The sequence below is a fragment of the Crocodylus porosus genome, unplaced genomic scaffold (genome assembly GCF_001723895.1).
Source record: "Crocodylus porosus isolate Cpor-Errol unplaced genomic scaffold, CroPor_comp1, whole genome shotgun sequence".
Lineage (NCBI taxonomy): Eukaryota > Metazoa > Chordata > Crocodylia > Crocodylidae > Crocodylus > Crocodylus porosus.
Window position 1 is genome coordinate 54,064,365 of NW_017728931.1, and position 17,893 is coordinate 54,082,257.

Consider the following 17,893-nt stretch of genomic DNA (forward strand, 5'->3'; position numbering starts at 1 on the left):
TAAATATCTAATCAGATCTCAAGTAGCTTACTCACAAGCATCATCCAGAGGCTGGTGAAATTCCCCTCTGTAAGCAGGTGGTTTCTAGCTCATGAGTTTGGGGGAAAGAGCCAACTTTAGATGGTAAAGCTCCTCTGCATCCCCCACATGGCTACTGCTTCACCTCATTGCCGAAGAAAGAGCCTCCTTCTCCCCCTGCCCCGCCCCCTAACTTATATAGCCCCTGTGACCTCATTCACCTGGTCCAGTGGAGGTCAGCCCCAGTTGGCTATCAGCCAACCAATTTGTAATACATCACCTGTTACCAGGCAGACTCCAGCCCACCAGGTAGAAACCCCTCACACAGGTACCAGTCAGGTGGGCAGAGGGAGCAGGTTTCCCCCCTCCCTCAGGAATGCAGCCAGCTCGGGTTACCTAAAGAAACAGGCTGAGGTGTGAATCCTCTGTGCTGGCCCATCTTGATCACATTGTCCCAGGGCAGAGATTTTGGGGAGAAACCAAAGTGGCTTTCTGCCACAGAGGCTTTAAGGAAAAAAATATTAAATTTTACAACAACAGCAAGATTAAACAATGCTTGTGACAATTTACTATGCTCCTGAAAGCTACACATATTATGCCTGAGCAAGGGAACATAAGATCAGGCTTTTACTGGTTTACATATTTGGGTTTAAAGGTATGATTTATGATTTTTACCAGTTATATCAGCATTGATATGCTGGAAAGCATTGATGGCCACCAGCAAGCATGTCTTCAATCTATGAACAATCCCAGAGTCACTGATATGGATAAGTATGTCAGACACCCTTCACTGTGGCTAAAGAGAAGAAACAATGAAGCTTTTTTAATGAATAAGATGTCCAGAATAAAAGAAGCACTGTCCACATGGAAAGTCTGAATAAGAACTAACTTGAGGTGAATAAGAGGACTTTCCTTGATAGGTGATGAAAAACTCAGGGGTACCAACTGGATTGCAGCTGTTTGTGAAAGACATGAAACAGATAGGAAAAAAAAGCTTTTCCGTATATAGCTATGACCCTTTAAGGCACCTTTGCACCACATGACTGAGTCCGCACTAGATAAATCAACTGACAGTCCCAGAATTTCCAGGACAGTCCCAAATTCTGGGGCTGTGTCCCATTCCTGGAATGGGACTCTTACTCTGTATTTGAAACATCAGTTCCCAGATTAGAACCCATCCAGTCAATGATCAGAACCGTTCAGTTGCATGGTCCCAAACCAGACCAGCTGCCATCAGGTCCAGACAGGCATAGGTAAACTGGGTAGCCACCTGGGGCCTAGACAAAGGGGGCCCGAAAATGGTTATTATTATTTTTATTATGATTATTAACATCTCTGGCAGAGGCAGGGACTGATACTAAGAGTTTGCCTGGGGTTGCCAGGAGTCTAGGTACAGTGCTGGCTGCAATCCATGGTCAATGCCTTGCATGATGTGGTCCCAACCTGACTGCCTTCTAGGCCAGTGGTTTTCAATCTGTGGTCCATGGACCCCTGGGGGCTTTCAGACTATGTCAAAGGGAGTCTGTGAAAGATGATTATGATCAAACAAAAATATATGAATACCCACACTTGCAATTCAAAAGGGTCCACACCTCCATTCAAAATTTCCAAAGAGCTCGGCACTTGCATTTAAAATGTTTAGGGGTCCGCAAATTTTAAAAGGTTGAAAACCAGTTTTAGGCACTACCACAATATGACTATTAAAGTATAAGAAGAATATTTTAGCACCAAATAATTAATGAATTAATTCTGACCACACACACGACAGGTGTTCTTGTAGAGTTGCTCGGAACATTATGGACAGCAGAAAAACAAAGCAGGTGATGGCTAAGGCTTGCTGAATACATAAGACACCATGCTTTAACACTGCAAAGATTATGTATTTGACAATATGTAATGTAAATTAAGTATATGATTGTATTGCATTGACAGAGTTCCCAGAAGGCAATCCCAACCCACATTAGCAGAACCTGACATTAGCATGATGATATGTATTTTAAGTAATGCTCTCTAGCCCATATGAACATTGTCTGAGTTGACTGAAGACACAGCAAAAAAGCAGCGTTATTTTGGGTTACTGGAAGCTGGCAAACACAATGCGCAACATCTACAGTAATAATATGACTAATTTTATTAGAACGAAAGTGATGATGGAAAGCAGTCAGCATGAAAATAGATCTGCCACTTACTGATATCATTAAAGAAATACAAAATGTCTGGTGGGGTTAGACTGGGCCCTAATCCTGGCACTGGATCCAAGTTCCTTTGATACAATTGGGGCTCCACACAGATGCACAGTTTTACCTGTACAATACTGTATGACTGTGTAGACCTACAGCTGGAAATATTTGGTTAAAAAAATAACACAAATTTATTGACAGCTGCTATTTCCTAGCGAGTGTGAATACCCACCAGAAACCATCTAGGAGCTTGAAAATAACTAAAAGCAAATCTGTTGTTTATGTCTTGCATTAAAATAAAGAGTTTTAAAGTGTCTTGTATAATAGGGAGTCCTTCAGAAGTCTGAAAGGACTAGATAATGTCCATATCTAATTTCTACAGCCTCTTTTTTGCAAATTTACATACCTGTGTAGCAACTTAACTTTATACACATGACAATCCCATTGCACGTTGGGTTATGCGAGATCTTTTTGTGAGTGTAATAGAAACATTTACTAAAGAGATCAGTAAAAACAAACGAAATTAGATCGCAGCCACATGAACCATAACAAAAGCTGTGGCATTGTGGCAGCACAACAATTCTGGTGCTATTGAAATAAAAACAGCCTTTCAAGCCCAATCAGGTTTACGTTTCCTTTGAACCTATTTTCACCGAAATTAAAAAAAAGAAACGCAGCAAAGGAAGGATCAACCGATCTACGGAGCAGAAACCAGTTCTTTCTAGGACCCAGCAGTAGACGTGCAGGGAAGCATTTTCTCTTGCTGGTGCTATTGAGAGAGAGAGACCTGGAAATGAAAGTGAAGAGATCAGGAGGCACATGGAGGGAGCTGCAGAGGCAGCCGGCCCAGAAGCAGAATGCTTCCTTCTGTAATTAAATAGCATTTACTATGATTATTACTTATAGTAATAATATCTAATAATATCTCTAGTAATATCATACAATTTATCAAGGAAAGTTATACATAGTGTGGGGGGGAAAACTCAAGCAGAGGTGAGTCCTTTATTATTTGTTTGGATTTGTTGTTTGTCCCCCCCCCCCTTACATATACAAGAAGGGCTAGGTTTGAGAAACAGGAAGAAAAGGTGATAATATGAACACTAGGGAGAAACATCATCCCTATTAGCAGCTGCTCGGAAGAACTGATTTGTGATCGCGAAAGGAACCAGCAGGAGAAAAACGTTTGTGCTTTGGGTGCAGTTTGGAGGCCGCCTTCCTCCACAAACGGAGCATGCGGCTTTGCGAGAAAAGGAGCCTCCTCTCACCCCCTGCCAGAGCAAATGCGGCAGGAGTTTAAAAGTTAAGAGGCGGCTGAAAACGCCGCTGGGTTGGCCGGGAAAGCTCGGCGTGAATTGTTTTGTGTCGGATCGAAGATCTCCCCCGGTCTCTGCTCCTTGGGGTGAACCGCACGAAGCTGCAGCAAAATCCTTCTTTAAAAAAAAAAAAAAAAAAAAAAGCTTTTCCGACCAGGCCACGGCCCTCAGGGGCTGGGAAAGTTTACCAGCTAGGAGAGGTGGTTTTGATGCCGTGGTGTTGGGGATGGTTTCCGGGGGGAGAGGAGAGATTATTATGCTTGTTTCTTTCCAAAAAGCCTCCCAAACTGGAATGTGGATCTAAATCTCTCGGGAGAGGCTCCCGGCGGTGGGGGAAGCCTCCCAGCGGCACAGGCCGGTGCCCGGCCCCTCGTGGCTCGGTGGGGAAGGCGGCGCTGGCTGCTCTCCTGCGCCCGCCGGAGGTACCGCCGCCGCCGCCGCCTCCGCCAGGCGAGCCCGGGGATCGGAGGCCTGGGGCTGGGAGCGGGGCGGGGGTCGTGCCCACATGACCTCGGGGCAGGGGTGGGAAGGCCCTGACTGGGGCAGGGGAGTGAACCCCCGCAAGCTGGGGAGAAAACTCCTCCTGCTCCTCTGGTGTATCGAAATGCCTCCCAGCCCAGCGGGAGCCCTGCAGGTTGGCTGGGCAGGGGGAAGTGTGGCCTGGACCCAGGCCAAGCAGGAGAGTGCAGGAATTGGGGTCTGGGCGATGGTGATTCCCTGTCCCTCCTCCCCCGGGTTTCTGCCCAGCCCTTCCCACCCCGACATCGGCAGGCTGCAGCCCTAAAAGGCCATCCTGCTCGTTTCCGGAGGGATGGCGAGGACGGCGGGGTGGGGAGTGAGGAAGGGGACCGGCGGGGCGGCAGGATGTTGGGCAGTGGGCTGGCACTGTGGACGGGGCACCCGAGACGGGGTGGCAGCGATGGAGGCTGCAGCACGGGATGAGAGGTAGTTTTGGCTCATAGGGGGCTTGAATTGTGGCATGGGTTGTTGGGCATGGCCCACAACCGGGTGTGTGGGGTGTTTTGAACATAGGAGCGGAGCATCGTGGAGGGCGATGCTGATCAGACCGGCTCATCCTGCGCACGCGCTGACCTGGGCTGTTTGTTGTACCATCAGACCAGACAGTGTCCTGTGGGCACATCTGCCAAACACCCTGGCCTCTATGGACGGGTGCGCAGAGCTGGGAGCCAGGGGAGCCAGCCTGGACTTTTGGTCTTACCTCGGCTTATTGCCATCTACATTTTTGCATATTTTATAGCCTTTAGGATTGTCCAGAGTGTCCTGTCCAAACTGTAGACCAGTGGTTTTCAATCTTTTTTCATTTACGGCCCCCCCTAAAAAATTTCAAATGGAGGTGCGGACTGTCAGAGGTCCACAGACAAGCTGAAAACCACTGCCCTAGAAGGAAGTCAGATGTGAGCCTTCCTCTGTCCCAAGTGAAATATTTTTTGTCCAATGTCAATTCAGGCAGAGTTGACCATAAACACTAGGTATATGATGTGGGAGACTCCAGGTTGTTGTTTTTTTCAGTTGGGCATATGCTTTTTTGGTTTATTTGGGTCATCCATTCTCCCCTTTTTGTGGCTATCCTAGCTGACCACTGGGCCATGCTGTCTTCTCAGAGCAAGGGATGGAACTTAAGTTTTCTAGTGGTCAGCCTGACTGAGTGGGCATAAGTGGCACTGGCAGTCTCTGTAGGTGGCACGCAGCAGATCAGGGAGGGGACAGGCAGCAGATCAGGCAGGGAATATGGGGCAGGAAATAGAAGAGCAGCAGATCAGGTAAGTGAAGGGAATCAGAGTGGTATTTGAGGAGGGTGTCAGGCTAATTTCTGGCATGCCTACCAACAAGGTTGTCCCTCACTGGTCTAAGTTACTGCTTTTAGGGCACAATCTTCTCTGGAGAGAGATAGGTTTGAGTCCCATTTTTGATAATGAGGAGAGACTTTCTGGACATTCTCAGAGGGAAGTTATTCCTATCAGTTCCATCAAAACTAACATTTTAATGCAGTGTCATGTTTTCTGCTTTAAGTAGCTCAATATGTAGCAACTCATGCTTGTAGCTATAAAAGGCCTTGCTGCAGTTTTCCATGTGTTGGATCAAGCGGTGATTGTTATCCCTAGCTGGCCCAGTGGTGTATAGGGCCCAGGTTTTGGATTTTTGTTATGACTAACTGCAAATCCAAATCCGCAAGTGTCTATGGGGCATGGAAGGAAAATACTTGTAAAATTAGTGTTCCACTGGCACAGTCACTTAGTGTATGGTGCTCATAGAGCAGTAAAAGGTAGTGATGCTGAGGTTATGAATTAAAGTTTCACTTGAAGTTTTGGGTTTTTATAAACCAACCAGTGTCTTCATTATTTGACTACTCTCTTACAAAGAGTTTAAATCTTCCTCTAGTGACTGGTTCACATAAAGGACCAACAGTCAACTCTAACTCTGAGAATAGTTTTGTGCTGTGGATGTAACTTCCAAGAGTTATATTCAATGGATGAGTTGCACAGGAAGGAGGACTGATATCCTCTTGTTGCATGTGATATATTGTTTCTGTTACCATGTTTCAAAAGCTAGATAATGTAAGATGTTGAGAAAACATAAATTAAACATAAGTTTGTAAGGGAAAGGAGGAGATGTGGTGGAGGGTTGCCCAGGCTTGCAAATAATAATGGCAGAGGGAGACAGAAGCATGTAGTGCCTTAGAAAGTGCTAATTTGTGGGGGGTAGGGGTGCACTGATAAAGATTTTCTTGGCCGATACCAATAGCCAATTATTAACTAACCATATCAGTCAATGCCAAATCCAGTAACCAATATTTACTAATAATGCAAGGCATTTTAAAGTACTGACATAACTTAAACGTTTTTTGTTTGTTTTTTTGGCATACTCCAGCAGCCTCCTGTGCCACATGTATCAACATACCGGCCATTAAAAATGGCTGTGGGGGCACTTGAGCTAAAGCTCATCAACCGAGCTTTAGTTTAAGTGCTGCCACCACCATTTTTATGCATGGACAGCAGAGCCAAGTGGAGCAGGGGCAGATGTGGGCCACCCACTGTGGGCTTGGGGCTCTCTGCCCTGCTGCTTTTGCCCTGGGAGCCCCACGTCAGCTGCGTGTCATGTCAACTCACTGCCCCCACTGCTGCCGGGCTGGCAGGGGGTACATGGCCAGCAAAGGGCTCCCAAGGGAAAGGCAGCAGAGCAGAGAGCCCTGAGCCCATAGAGGGCAGCCCACATCTGCCCTGTGTACAAACTGGGGGGGGGGGGCACATGCCCTCCGGAGGTGCACACAGTGGCAGGGAGCTGCCCCCCAACCCTTCTGGACGATCCACCCGTGGCTTCATCCCACTCCCCACCCCAACCCCGGGTTCCATGCACCACCATGGCTGGGCAGCGCCCCCAGCCCTTGTCCCACTCCCTCCCTCACTGTGGGGGCCTTAATCTGCCCACTCCTTCCCTCAGCCACTCTTGTTCCCTTCACATACTTACCTGCAGGGAGATGCTGTCCATGCTGCTTGGGTGTACTCCTGGCCATGTGCATGCATGTAGCCACATACATGCACATGGCTCCTCCTGCATCTTGCTCCCAGCAGCTCCAAGCAGGACCCCTTGCAGGCTTGAATGCTGTTTGCCTGCAAGGGGAAACCCGCTGTTTCCTGAGGGAACCCAGGCATCTGGGGGCCCTGGCCCCAGGGGGGAGAGGGAACCTGGGTGTCCAGGGCCCTGCCCAGAATCCGTAATTATTGGTAAACGTTATCAGCTACAATGGACGAAAAAGGCTGATAGCCAATGGTGTCATTTCCCTTTTATTGGTACCGATCCAATAGGCAACCAATATATCGGTGCACCTCTAGTTGCAGGGTGATCAAATGTAGGACATGATAGGAGCGTAGGGAGTAGTCATGTGGGTAGGCCGTGGTGGTAAAGGAAGAAGGGGCGTATGGTCAGTCCTGTGGAACAGAGCACAATGGAGGGTGATGCTGTGGCATGTGGTGGAGGGAAATGGCACCCCAGAGTTACGAAGATGTAAGCATTGTGGAATAGAACAGACTATTTCAAGGTAGTAGGACAAGGAGGACTGGTCTTGTCTGTTGGTTTGTGACACAGGGTTGACAGTGACAAGGTGTGGGTGGGCTTAGCATCGGAAAGCAGAAGAAGGTGGCCATCTATATGGATGATCAATCAGATTGGCAGTGGAGGAACGTGGTGAGCCATGCAGCAGGGTGGAAAGTGGGTGGTAAGACAGATGGTTCACTCAAAGGCTTAGGTTAGGTCTGGGATGGAGAGAGGCAAGAGAAGCTCTTGGCATTGCCTGATACCAGAGTATCAGAAGACAGCATGCTGGGATAGTAATTGTTTATGTGGATTCTGCAGTAGGAATCAAAATAGTGGTGGGGAAAGCAGGGTGTCGGTGGTGTGGAGTAGGGTGGTTAGATATCCGAGGAGAGCATGCTGAGTGGAAGGAGAAACATCTGAAACAGTATTCCAAGGGGAGATGGATGACTAGGAGCTCAGGAGAGAAGTATGGAGCCTTTCCCCACTAGGTCACTTCCTTTCCTTTGGCCTCTGGTTAGTAATGAGTGACTGAAAGCCATTCTCAGCAGTTAAACTGATTTTAGGTAGCGCTGAAAAGCTAGTGGTCCTAATCTAGCTCTTGTAACCCATGCTCGTATCTCACTTGGCCACTTTGGGTGCCTTGGCAGAAAGGCTGAGGATGTAATGCAGGAGTGGGCAAAATATGGCCCATGTGTCCAATCTGGTTTGTCAAAGGATTTTATTTGGGCCCCGCCTGACATGCTGTGTATGCAGTGGGACTGGGGCAGCATGGCGACTGGACTCCAATTCCCTGAAGCTCCAGCAGCGGCTTCTTCTGGCCTCTGCCAGTGACTCTGCTACTGCCAGACCCAGCCCTGCTGCCAGGGGATGCCAGCTCATCTGCCCTGCACCCACCACCAGCAGCGCCAGACGGAGCAGATGGGTGGGGTTTCCATAAAGACTGACCCAGGACCGCTGCAGGCAGAGTGTGCTCTGCTGGGTGGATGGGATGGGAGCACAGACAGGCAGGGAGTGGCATCCAGGGATGGGACGAGCAGGGCGAGGGCTGGGATCATAGGGCTGTGCTGAGAGCAGATCACAGCTCTGCCCTGGACCCCAGCCCCATGCTGTCACCACCCCATGATCCCGGCCCTGCCTGCTCATGCTGCTCCCACACACTGCTTCCTGCCTTCCCACGATGCCATCCCCTCTGCCTGGCTGAGTGTATCCTGCCTGCAGGGGTCCTAGGTTGGTCTCCATGGAGACCCTGCCTGCCCACTCTGCTGGGTGATCCCAGACTGGACTAGTAATCTAGTTTTGGTGAGCTGTTGTGGGCTGAGGAGCACGGGGGGTGGGGGGCCATGGAGCTGCTGACCCAGCCTGCAGCACCTCACCAAAACTCGCTAAGTGGCCCTCCAGCCCCCAAAATTGCTCACCCTGATGTAATGGGTCTGGAGACTGTGCTGTCTTTTGCTCTTTGAAGTGGTCCCATGAGAACAGAGCTCAAGCCCATGAGGGTGGAAGGGGGGTGTCTACAGTAAGCTTTGGTAGCTCCTGTTTTGTTGTACTTGTTATGTGGATAAACAGAATGTTAAAATATTTTTTTGGCTTGTTGCCATGTGGCTTTGCATTGACCTGGCTGTTTGATTATTCATGACCATGATGAAAGCAGCCTCCTGTCTTGCCGAGTCCATGGGCCATTGTTTTCTTTTTGTGCCCTTTGATCAGATTTGACCTGCAACTCCCTCTTGCTCCATGTGGTTCCCACTTTGGATTTTGAGGACTTCTGCTTTTGCTTTTTTATACCTCCCATTGCTTCATTAGCCTTTCCTGTGCTGGCTCCTCCACCTCATCTGTTTGCACTCTAATGTCCCTCCAGGTTCTGTCCTTGGGTGACTTCTGTGGCTTTAACTAGTTTCTCTATATTAGATTCTCAACCAGGATGCCTCGACAGCCTTTCAAAGGTGTCCTGGGGTGTCAGACAATATATCACTGTTAGATTTGTAAATATGATTCACAAGATAAACCCAGAGATTTCAAATAGGCATCCATAGTGTTAAAAAAGATTCTGACCTGTTGGAATATTTCTGAGTTCTTTGTAACAGAAAAACTGGTCTATTATTTTTGTGTAGTCTAAAATGAATGAAAACTAAAAGCTGGCATTTTCCAAAGGGTGCTTCAGGTCTAACTTAGGGGTACCTCCAGGTTGAGAACCACTGTTCTGTATGAAAGGTCCCTAAAGCTTCTACCCACCTGCTCTTGCTTGTGCTGCAGGCATTTATCCTAGATGCCCTGACACGAAATTAAACTCAAAGATGTATCTTCCATTCCCTGCAGCTGTTGATCATGGTTCTCTCTCACATCCCACTTTCCCCTTATCTCTCTCCTTGCCCTACATCCAGGTTATTTATGCATTCTACCAGTTCTTCTTGTACGGCAGTGTTATAATACAGCTGTTCTTCTCCATCCCTTCTGTTAAAAGCCTTTGTACCTTGATCATCTCTTGCCTCACTTATTGCAGCATCCTCTTCCCTGGCCTCCTTGCTTCTTTCATCCAGTCCATACAAATCTTGCTGCCAAATCTTTTCTACCTAGTGCTTGGACCATGTCACTCCATTATTAGAGTCTGTCCAGTGACTTTCCATTCCTTGTGCCAGGTACAAGCTTTACAGGCATGCCTTCAAGGGCCTGGCGTGCCTCAGTCCATGCCAGCATCTCTTCCTGTGCTCCCACTCCCTGCAAACTTTGCTCCCTGCAAACTTTCTTCCTAACTGAGGGACCGCGGTAGCCTTGATATTCTCTACAGGACAGAGCATGCTGAGGTTCAAGCTCTAGTGGCATTTCCTGCTTAGACACTCGAGGCTTAATGATCCTTTATTATAAGACTCCATTACCCTTTTGTGGCTGCAGTATCGAGAGGCCTGAAAATGCATGGCAGTGGCTGTCCTGTAAAGTAAATTAGACTGTATTCATCTCAGATGTTTTGGAGTGGAGTCAGAGGCAATTTATTTTTCATAACCCTTTCAAGGTCAGTGAGTGTAAACAATGTCTTGGAGAATATGGTGGCTTGAGTTCCACCTCACTGTCCCATGTGTCTTGTCTTTCATCCCAAATGCCCCTCAGGGTTGAATGCCCTTCCTGGCTGTGGCAGTCTGATTATGTAGGCTCAGGAGTTCTGCATGGCAACATGGTTCTGTGGACTTTCTCGTCTTCCCTGATCCATAGGATGGTCTCAGGGGACCACACGGTGCCTCGCTTCTCTCTGTTCTGTCCTTTTATTAAGGCACCACTGCAAACCTGTATGGTGGGTTATTCCAGAGTTTGCTCTAAATCTGTAGCAGAAGAGCTTTATACAATTCACTGTTTGAATCAACCTCATTTTAGATGAGGATAGGGTCCCACACACCTCACTACCCATAAATCTAAGGTAGGAGGAAATTATATGTTTAACTTGTTTGTATTCCTAGACTTCTGAAAATCAGAGATGGAAAAATCCAGACAGGTCACCCAGGCTGTTTCCCTTTCCAGCCAGTGCATGGTTGTTAGAGGTTTCCCCAGGGTGCCACCCAGTCCAGTTTAAATTACTTTCACGTGATGAAGCGGTCACTGCTTTGCTTGGGAGAATTTTCCCTAGGCTAATAGCTCTCACCATCAGGAAACTTTTTGAGGTATTCATCCTGCATATTCTTTTTGCACAGGTTTCACCCCTGTCCTTTAACTTGCACCACAGTAACCATTTGTTCCTTTCCTTGGTGCTTACTTATTTCAAATGCTTGCACAGAGTTTACCTGTCTCCCCTTGTGAACTGATAACCCCTACCCTACTCAAGTTGAAATCTGGCTCTGGTAAGTAGTGATCAAAGTTGCTGACTGTGCAGTGGCTGCTCGGAGGATTGTATGAAATCAGTTTCAGGGCAGGGGAAGGTTGTTGGGACATTTCTAGTGGGGAGCCACCATCTCAGCTCATTTTAACTGGTTTCCCTGCTGGTAATCTAAGCAGAGAGCTCAGACTGAAGTGAGGAGAAATGATAGATAGATTTTTCTTTGCCCCATGGGATGGTGCCTGAAGGTAAAGATGATGCAATTAGGCAGGAGAAGATGCATGTGGCAAGCTTTCAAGGCTTCTGCAATCCACAGGATGCTTTTATGGGTTCAAAAAGGGATCTTGGTATTTAGGGCAGTTGGTCTGAAGTATTTTGCTGGTACTAAGTTAACAAGGAAAAAAAACTGAACTGCAAAATTGCCAGCAAGATCTATAATGAGTGGTTTTCTGTTTTTCTCTTTGCAGAGACTATAATGGAGAGACAGAAAAGAAAAGAAGAAATAGAAAAGGGACTTCAATTCATTCAGTAAGTGATCTGCATCCCTACTATTCTTTGATTTTGGAGATGGTGATTTCTTTTTCTGCTGTGGGTTACAAGGTCTGACATTTTCATTCACTGGCCTGGTGGTTAGAAGAGATGACCTGGTCGTGGTAGTGTAAAGTCCTGATCCTTCAAAGCACTTCTAGTAAATTTAATCAGGTCACTCTGATTGCTGTCCTGTTTGTGCCCTCCACTTCAGTTCCCATTTGAGCTTAATAGCCAGTGTAGTGCTAATTATAATCTTCTGCACATCTTCACTCCCTTCCACCTAAGGAACTTAACAGCCATTGATAAGTTCAAGGTTTAACTACCTCTCTGAGGTAGGTAAGCAGTTTCAATTCCATTTTGCAGGTGTGTAAAGCAAGGCACAGAGGGCAGAAGTGAGAGCTTGGACCAGTATAAGTTTAGTGTATTACCTTGATTTGAGAACGGCCATTCAAATGTATCAGTGGCCTGAGGATCTTCCAACTTTAGTAATTAAGGCACAGAAATTCTGGCTGACTGTAAAGAGCAACACCAGAGGGTTTAGTACTCTTCTAGACCTCATCAGAGACATAGGCTGGATGAATTGTGTCCACAGTGTGGTTTTTCAAAACCAGGCAAAGGCTGGGCTCGTGTGAGAAGGACCAGAGAGCAGACAGTGGCATGTCCAGGGCACATCTACACTACTTGTGTGACATTCTCTCCCCTGAAGAACAAAGTCTAAAGCAGGGGTGTCAAATTCGTCTAGGGCCTCAGGGTGTATCTGGACGGCGGGACTTCTCACTGTTTGGATCCAGCATGGGGCAAAGGGACAGCTCCAGGGGTGAGGGTCCAGGTGCATGGTGGTGGTCCAGAGCAGTGACTCTGGGTATTGCCACAGGCTGAGCTCGTTACCATCAGTTAAGGCCAGTGAGATCAAAGGGCCCCAAATTTCCTGGCAGGCCACAGCCCCCAACTTTTGGTGGCCCAGTGAGCCAGATAGAGAGACTCTGTGGGTTGGATCTAGCCCATGACCTGTATGTTTACAACCCTGGTGTAAATACTGTGGAGTCTGGTGGCAGTCCAGACTAGGGTAAGGAGCACTGCAGTGATGCAGAGTATGCATGCGCTGTTTACACTAAGCTCCCAAATCATTATAATGTGAGCTCTGTGTCCTGGGGATATTTGTTGGCATGTGTCCAGGTCTACCCTAAGATGACAACGTTAAGTCCATTTGGGGGTTTGGGCACACTGAGCAGGCATACTGTGCCTTGTTGCTGTAGTTTGGAGATGATGCAGACATGCCCTGGAGAACGTGCAAGACTGAGTTTAGAATATGAATCATTTCACTTCTAGTTCACTTGTTCTAGTCAGGGTCCCATTAAAAGTCTGATGAGAAGCCTTCTCCATTAAACTTTAGCTTGGTAGTGTGTTTGAAATGAAGTGGTCTCTTTGTGTGTTACGGGACACGTGCATGTTCTCACCACAATAACCACAAGCACTACTGGTCATGCAGCTGGCAATCTCAGAAGAAAAATCTAGAATTACATGGCTTCTGCAGCCTGAATACCTCCCTTCCCAGAGGTTCCCTGAGGGAACTGGGCTTATTTAGTCTGGAGAAGAGAAGACAGAGGTGATTTAATAGCAGTCTTCAAGTACCTGAAGGCAGTTCCAAAGAGGATGGAGCTGGACTGTTCTCAGTGGTGGCAGATGCCAGAACAAAAAGCAGTGGTCTCAAGTTGCAGTTTTAGGTTAGATATTAGGAAAAACATTCTCACCAAGAGGGTAGCAAAGCACTGGAACAGACTACCCAGAGTGGCTGTGGAATCTCCTTCCTTGACGGTTTTTAAGACCCAGGTAGACAAAGTCTTGGCTGGGATGAAATAATTGTGGGCAGTCCTTTGAGCAGGGGGCTGAACTAGATGACCTCCTGAGGTCCTTTCCAGCCCTAATTATCTATGATTCTGTCTCTTTAGTGTAAGAGTGAGGGGCCTTTGTCAAGGGACCATGTGGAGAAGCCTGCTGCATTCATAAAGTACTTGTTCCATAACTGCACAGAGGACTTTAGCATCCTAGGACTAGCATTTCATATTTTTTCACTGGAACTAAATTCAGTTAAATTGGTGTTCTTTTCAAAGACCCTGTCACTCTGACAATGGTCGCACAAAATCTTTTGTGTAAATTGTGTGTTTGTGTGACTGTTTGAACACACCCCCTAGAGCAGGGGTGTCACATTCCCCTATGGTCTTGGCTGGATCTGGACTGTGGGGCTTCTTGCAGGCCAGATCCAGCACGGGGTAGTTCCAGCCTGGAGTACACAATGGTGGCAGTTCTGGCATGGGGCATGAGATGGCTGTGACAGGTCTGGCTCCTGTTTTGTGCATCATGCTGGAGCCAGAGCTGGAGCCTTCACATGCCTCGTGCTGGAGCTGGAATTGCCACCGCCCCTGTGCCAGAACCAGAGCTACTGCTGCATGCCTCATGCTGGAGTTAGAGCTGCCACTGCCACCTACATGTGGCAGTGGTGGCCACAGCATGGGTCAGTAGCAGGGCCAGCAACTGAATGACATAGGTCTGTGGAGGTAGTGATGGGAAAAATGTCTGGAGGGCAACCTGGGCTGTATTAGCCTTTGCTCGCCCTCCTGCCACCGGTTGTCATGTTCACCAGGGCCCTGATCTCTACTTGGTACTGTTGGCTCTAAGTACCATTAAAAAATCCGCTATCAAATATGCAGAACATTATGGACTGAAATTCTTTGGCACTGAACCAGAACAACTGCCTCTTTGTTGAGAGATGTTTTTGCTTCTACTGATCCACATGTCCTGAAAATTTCCTCCTCTCTTTGCAGGTCTACATTACCCCTAAGCCAAGAAGATTATGAGGTAATTTAAGATTTCTTTTCTGAAGGTGTTTGAAGCTGCATAAAGGCAATGTCTGGTCAGTTGCCCTCCTTCACTGGTATTTTATGCCATTATCCTTGTGGTTGGAAGCTGAGAGGAGCAAGTTGTGGGGGAAGTTTGGGCTAGTGTCATTTGTCTATAGTAGGAAGGCTTTAAGGGAAGGAAAACTAGGAGAGTTTACCTCAAGGAGAGGAAGCATTAAGGGAGAGGCATTTAACCATGGGCGGGAAGAAGAATGGGCTAAATTAGTCCTCGAGTAGGCCGTTAAAGGCATTTATACACGTACTGTTTTTCCTGTGAGACACCAGAGATCTGCCGCTTCAGAGCAGACTGAATGAATCGAGTCTGCTCTTCATGCAAGCTGAGGTGAACTATGCTGCACCATGTGCAGTTATATAAGTGGTAAAATGCACATCAGCCTGCAGAAAACGGCAGCAGTGCACTTTTGAGCTAAAGCGTCTCCAAAGTGTTTTCCTTCAAAAGCACACCGCTGCCATTTTCTCAGCAATGATGTGCATTTAGCTGCTTATACAACTGCAAGCGTAACAGCACCAGGCACTTTTCAAAACTGCATCTGTAAAAATGCCCCATAGCTTTACTGAAGCAGGGAGTTAATCTCTCATCAAGAAGAAGGGATTTGAGAGTGCTCATAGGAGTGAATGGGAGTTGGGAAAACCCCTCACAGTTTCTGGCTATCTTCACGTCAGTCCATTTGTTTCTCCCCATTCTCTGCTCCACTTTCTCCACAGGCCTTTTTGCAGAAGCTGGTGCGGAACCTGTTTGTGGAAGGCAATGACCTGTTCCGAGAGAAAGACTTCAAGTTGGCACTGGTACAGTATGTGGAAGGGCTGAACGTGGCAGACTATGCCGCCTCAGATGAGGTCACCATCCCAGTAGAGCTCCTGTGCAAGTTGCATGTCAACCGGGCTGCCTGCTACTTTGCCATGGTGAGGGCCTACCAGAACCATTTCTGAGGGTTGGGGAGAAAATCACAAGCAAAGAAGGGAAATGGGATGGGGTAATCTTGTCCGGCACAGGAGGAGGAGAAATGCAAGAGTCTTTGATTTGTTCCTGTTATGGCATTGTGCCTTGGGTGACTAGACAGAAGATATAAGAAGTGGAGGAGTTGTCCTTAGGCATCTAAAAGTTAGGTACTCCAGGGCCTAACCTTAAAGCCCCTGACCCCAGAAAGGAATCTAGAACCTGGAGTTAGGTGCCTACACTCCTTGGACTCCATGGAGAGATCTGGGTGCCTCAGGAGGGTGATCCAAAAATCCCGCATGCTGAGCAGGATGGTGCCTGGAACCAGCAAGCAACTAGGAAATGCTGAGCACAGGGGTTGTTTTATATGTCACTCTTCTTCTGCACTCAGCCTCTGACTCAGGGCTGCAAGCAGTTGTCTCCACGTGCTTCTAATCCTGAGCCCAGAGTTCTGTCCTGAAGGGAGGAGCGTACATCCATTCTTTTTAAAGAGCAGGGAGCACTTTTTGATTTTAAAATGGAAATGAAGGAAGTTATGCTGCCCTCTTTATATAATAGCCTCATGGTGTCAGATTAAGGTTGCACAGGCAGCCTTCATACTTAGGATTCCTAACTGAATGCTTGACCTTGCAACCCTAATAATATGGTTTTGTGGTATATGTGCATAATATAATATAATAGGCGTATCTCCCAATGGCTCCATAGATATGTGTTCTTATTCTGTGATGTGTTCTGGGTGAATTGAGGTCAGTGGACTGAAGCAGGCGGAAGGAGGTAGATCCCAATGGGACATGGATGCCATTGACTTTTTGGGGTGGTCTCTTTCCTCTTATGTAGGGCTTGTATGAAAAAGCTCTGGAAGATAGTGAGAAGGCTCTAGCTCTTGACAAGGAGAACATCCGAGCACTTTTCCGGAAAGCTCGCTCCTTGAATGAGCTGGGGAGGCACAAGGAAGCATATGAGTGTAACAGCCGCTGTCTGCTCTCCCTCCCACACGTAAGTATTTGAAATACGTGCCCACCCACCTTCTTTGAGGCACTTTCCCTTTGTCCTTCACTTGTTACGTGGTGTTGGTGATAATGGAAGTTTTACAACAAATAGTTCTGTCATAAAAAATGCTTGTGCTTACTAGTGTTGCCTCTTGAGGTGAGAAAGGAAGTTCAGATCTCTTGTCTTTTTGGTACAAATCTTCTCTGCTGAGACTTACCACAAAAGGAACAGGTAGTTTTGGTAGATCTGATGGCTTTCAGGATGTGGAAATGCCCCAGGAAAAATTTGGCTGATGTTGTCAACTCATTGCATGCAGATACTGGAACAACCATTTGGGGGAATGGCTGTTTGGAGCTATCAGCCTTGGATGGGTGGGAATGGAGACATGGAAGGAAAGGTCTCATTTGTCCTATTCCAAATCCCCCGATAGCCAATCCTGATATGTTTTAAATAGAACTAGTTCTTATTTTACTTATTGAGAGCTGTTGCACGCCTTTTAAGGTCCTGTGTTTTCTGGAAGAGTGAATGAAGAGGGCTCTAAAGTTGCTTTGATTAGGTAGTTTTTAAATTTAAAAGGGATCATTCCAATTATCATCTAATCTTGCCTCCTATATGATACAGGCCGTAAGATCTTGCCGAGAAATTCGTTGCCCATCGTATAACTTCTGTTTGAACCAGAGCAAATCTAGAGACCTCAGATGATAAAGAACTTAATGCTAGATTGCTTCATTGCTTGGCTGAGTTAATTTAACACAACTAGCTTGGGGAGCTAACATGGTACTCATCTGATGATGATGATATTTGTGATGACACACAGGACTACAATCTTGGATCATAACCCTGTTGTGCTAGGCACAGTGCACATGCTTGATCCCTGCCCTGCTGAGCTTACAGTCTAAGTCAGGTAGGCAACTTCCTGGCACATGCCAGTGTGGCACGTGTACTTCGGGGTGGATGGTGGGGAAGTGGCCGGGGCTGTGCTGTCACAACAAGAATTAGGCCCCTCGCAGCTCCCCCGCCATCCACCTCTGGCATGCCAACATCTTACAAGTTGAGGTTGCAGGTGTTTTTGGCACTGCCCAAAAACATTGCCAACCCCGTGTCTAAGTGGTAGCGTTTACTCTTCATAGAGTAGTTCTCTTTAGTCTCATTTG

The 17,893-nt window shown here is 47.3% G+C and overlaps 1 protein-coding gene across 3 annotated transcripts in view; it reads left to right on the forward strand.

The window, feature by feature from the left end:
- Window positions 1-2,979: 2,979 nt before the first annotated feature.
- ZC3H7B (zinc finger CCCH-type containing 7B) overlaps window positions 2,980-17,893 on the forward strand; it is a 65,391-nt gene continuing 50,477 nt past the window's right edge. For 2 of the 3 annotated variants that reach the window (XM_019544999.1, XM_019545001.1), the window contains exons 1-5: window positions 2,980-3,191; window positions 11,831-11,891; window positions 14,717-14,750; window positions 15,518-15,715; window positions 16,587-16,745. In XM_019544999.1, coding sequence (XP_019400544.1) covers window positions 11,839-11,891; window positions 14,717-14,750; window positions 15,518-15,715; window positions 16,587-16,745 — 444 coding nt within the window. In that variant the 5' untranslated portion in view covers window positions 2,980-3,191; window positions 11,831-11,838. The remainder of the gene's footprint in view (window positions 3,192-11,830; window positions 11,892-14,716; window positions 14,751-15,517; window positions 15,716-16,586; window positions 16,746-17,893) is intronic. The other variant, XM_019545000.1, reaches the window with a different exon arrangement.